Source organism: Morus notabilis, unplaced genomic scaffold, assembly GCF_000414095.1.
Source record: "Morus notabilis unplaced genomic scaffold, ASM41409v2 Scaffold616, whole genome shotgun sequence".
NCBI classification, from domain to species: domain Eukaryota; kingdom Viridiplantae; phylum Streptophyta; class Magnoliopsida; order Rosales; family Moraceae; genus Morus; species Morus notabilis.
The window spans coordinates 49,884-53,015 of NW_010366787.1; the positions used below are offsets into that span (position 1 = coordinate 49,884).

Consider the following 3,132-nt stretch of genomic DNA (forward strand, 5'->3'; position numbering starts at 1 on the left):
GATATTAGAATCATTTTCAATTTACGTGTATTGTTTATAAAAAAAATACTACAGTGAATTACGAACTATGATTCGAATCAGGTATGAATCTTCTAACTAAACAACTCCTTAGAAACTCAGTAAAAGAAACGAGATTGTATTGATAAATGCGTTATTAAGAAGTTGCTTTAGCTATATTGGTCTTAAAAATGAGTCCTTAACAATGCACTGGAATCATTTCTTATCAGAATCGAAAACTTGTCTCATCCCATTCAACTACTGAGCAAGCTTTGTGGACCAAAACCATTGATAATGGATTGCTACATAAATAAATCGCACATGGTATAAGCTAATTCAAGTGTTTACTAATTGTACAGACATAAAGCAGGACACAAATTGGGAAACATAGGTGAAAAAAAAAGTATTGATTGAGTGAATACATACATCTCCAAGCAATTGAATCTTAACATCCCAAAGAGAGCAAACCAAGCACCATTATAGCCACAAGGGAAAGGACTTCGTTTGCAGCATTTGCCAAAGCGCTTGATGGGGTTGTTGTGGCGGGTGCATCTGCGCCCTGTTTGATTTTGGCCACCGGAGGAAGTGGCGGGTCCACAATGTCTTTAACTAGAAGAGGCGCAGCAGGTGCTGCAGCTGGTGGCTGTATTTCTGGTGGGATCAAGCTAAGTAGAGAACCAGGTTCTGCTGGCAATATTGGATATGGGACATTGGCTTTTGGATCTGTATCTGTGCATGGGCATCCTGCAAAGTGCAAATCCAAAACAAAGCAATACGTCAAATTGTTTGACAAGCATAATATCTTACCAATCAAGTTATAATTCAAGGTAGCAAGTATTGATTAGTATTATAGTGTAATTCAATAATTGTTAGCCAATGCAAGTCATAATTTAGTATCAGGATGCTTTATAGTATTGCTCAGTCTCAAGTTCATGCGTTTATCATTGAGTATGAAAGCATAAATGTGTTGCTTTTCCAATGGGATGTCATTTGGTGATCGAATCTGGAATTAAAGTTGCAAATCCAAGAGTCTTTAGCAAAATCTACCTTTATAAATAGTTAATATCAATGTCATTTTGCGTCTTATTTCTTAGTAAAACATTACATTGACTTAAATTTATTCTGCTGGTGATTTTAGTAACACTGATCTTCATATTCTGAATTTATTTGTTTTTCCCTCTCAGCTCCTGCGTAATCTAATCCCAATACTACTTGGACCATTACCAATTGAAAACATACCCTTTTAAACTTCATGAATTTGGACAATAGTGGAACTGTTCGGTCCAGAGGGTGCAAAACTTACTCATATATTTACTGGCAGTTCCGGGATAATCAGTCATGAAGCCATCAACCTCAACCACTTGAACATAAGTAGCAATCTCCACAATTGGGTCGCTGAAGTAATCAAAAGCCAGAGTCACGTACTCATTTCTCAGCTCATTCACATACACAGAAAGGTTTGCAGCGTGCATTTCCTTGACCACATTGGTCAACGCCACGGTGAAGAAATCGCTGACTTTTATAATGGCGCTTCTCGGTACAGTGACTGCATCTGCGTACTTCTTGATCTCATCCACCGAGGGCTTAGGAGCGTCCCCGATCTTCTCCTTGATCCGCAACACTCTTTTGTAAGTTGGGACATCCTTGAACTTGGATAGAACTGAAGTGTCATCTGATTGGATCAGAACTTGTTGAGTCGATTGCTTGTCGAAAGTGGCGTTGGTCAAGGCAGTTGCTACTGCTCCTACTATGTCAAGACCTTGCTTTGATGCCAGGTAGGCAGCATTCTGAGGGAAGGAGGAGTATGTAAGATTTTTGTCAGTTTAAATACCGATCAGGTCAATTATTGCTTTTTAATCAATCACAGATTCAAATGTTAATGGAAGGGCTTGCGCAAGGACACACTTGCACGGTTTGACATGAAAATGTCGCAAGAATAGAAATTACCAACCAGTCTTCTAAGAGCAATGTTATTCATAACTTTCAGTTTTAACCAATTGCATATATATATATATATATATATATATATATGTCACAATTTGTGACTAATGTAAAATGCTAGTTGTAATGGTCACCCCCTGTAATGTTAGCTATTTAGCTATTTTTCATACACTAATGCTTGTTCATGTGCACAAATTTGTACTCAAAATTATTTGAATTGAAAAAAAGAACAAATGAGAGAATGTACCTCAATGTTGATCAGAATTCCAGAAACTGCTTTTGCCTTGGCAAAGTCCAGAAACTCGGTGAGCGTCACGAATTTACCCAAGTTCTTGTTTGCTGGGTTCCTTAGAATGCTACTATTTGCAAAAGGACTGACCAGTTGTGCTGAAAAAACAATGAAAAGTGCAGAACTGCTGAGATTTTCAGACAACAGAAGGTCACTATAAGCAAGATTAGCATTCTCAGGGAAGTCATAGAAAAAGAAGTTTACGCTTCAAGGTTTGAATCTCGCTCCATGTTAGTGCAAATGAAAACACTCCAATTTCTGGTTGAATTTCAGGGATGGTGTCTTTTTTGTCAATGAAGGGCATCATGGCAGTGGTGTCTCCTGCGAGGTCGGCGCTTGCTAAGCAGAATGGCACTCCATCTTTGGACAATTGCACTGAGCAGTCTATTATGTCGGCCCCATCATCTACTGCTTGCTGGTAAGCAAGGTCAGTGCTGCCAGGGTAAATCCCACTGGCTCCATTGTTACTTATGATCAAAGCACTTCCTGCAAAGGGTTGGTTGCAAATAGTATAAGTAGTGATGATTGAAATTAGGAAGGTGTTCTTTGGAGATAGTCATGACACTAGAGCTCTCCAATCCTACTCAATTTGTGTGGTCTCTACGTCGAACTTTGTGGATTCAAAACTCACAATATGACACAATCACCAAGAAAATTGGCACTTCTTTAGTTGTAGACTGAGATTCGACAGTGACAACTCTCATCACTACTTATTTGGTATCTAACATAGCAATGTTATATTTTAGGAGCTTTGGTACTTTAGAATATTTTAAAGGTAAGAGTATTTTTTGGATGTCAAATATCAAAATCATATCCAAATCAAACGTTAGATGAATTTGATGAAAATGCAGAAAATCTAGCATAATTTTTAAAAAAAAAAATCTGATATAACTTATTATTATTAT

General features: G+C 37.7%; 1 protein-coding gene across 1 annotated transcript in view; it reads right to left on the bottom strand.

Moving 5' to 3' along the window:
• Positions 1-422: 422 nt before the first annotated feature.
• Positions 423-3,132, bottom strand: part of LOC21386717 (glycerophosphodiester phosphodiesterase GDPDL7) — a 5,374-nt gene continuing 2,664 nt past the window's right edge. Inside the window, exons 7-10 of the mRNA XM_010111155.2 lie at positions 2,432-2,713; positions 2,186-2,325; positions 1,301-1,784; positions 423-741 (exon numbers count right to left, since the gene is read on the bottom strand). Of these exons, the coding sequence (XP_010109457.1) occupies positions 443-741; positions 1,301-1,784; positions 2,186-2,325; positions 2,432-2,713 (1,205 nt within the window). The 3' untranslated portion in view covers positions 423-442. The remainder of the gene's footprint in view (positions 742-1,300; positions 1,785-2,185; positions 2,326-2,431; positions 2,714-3,132) is intronic.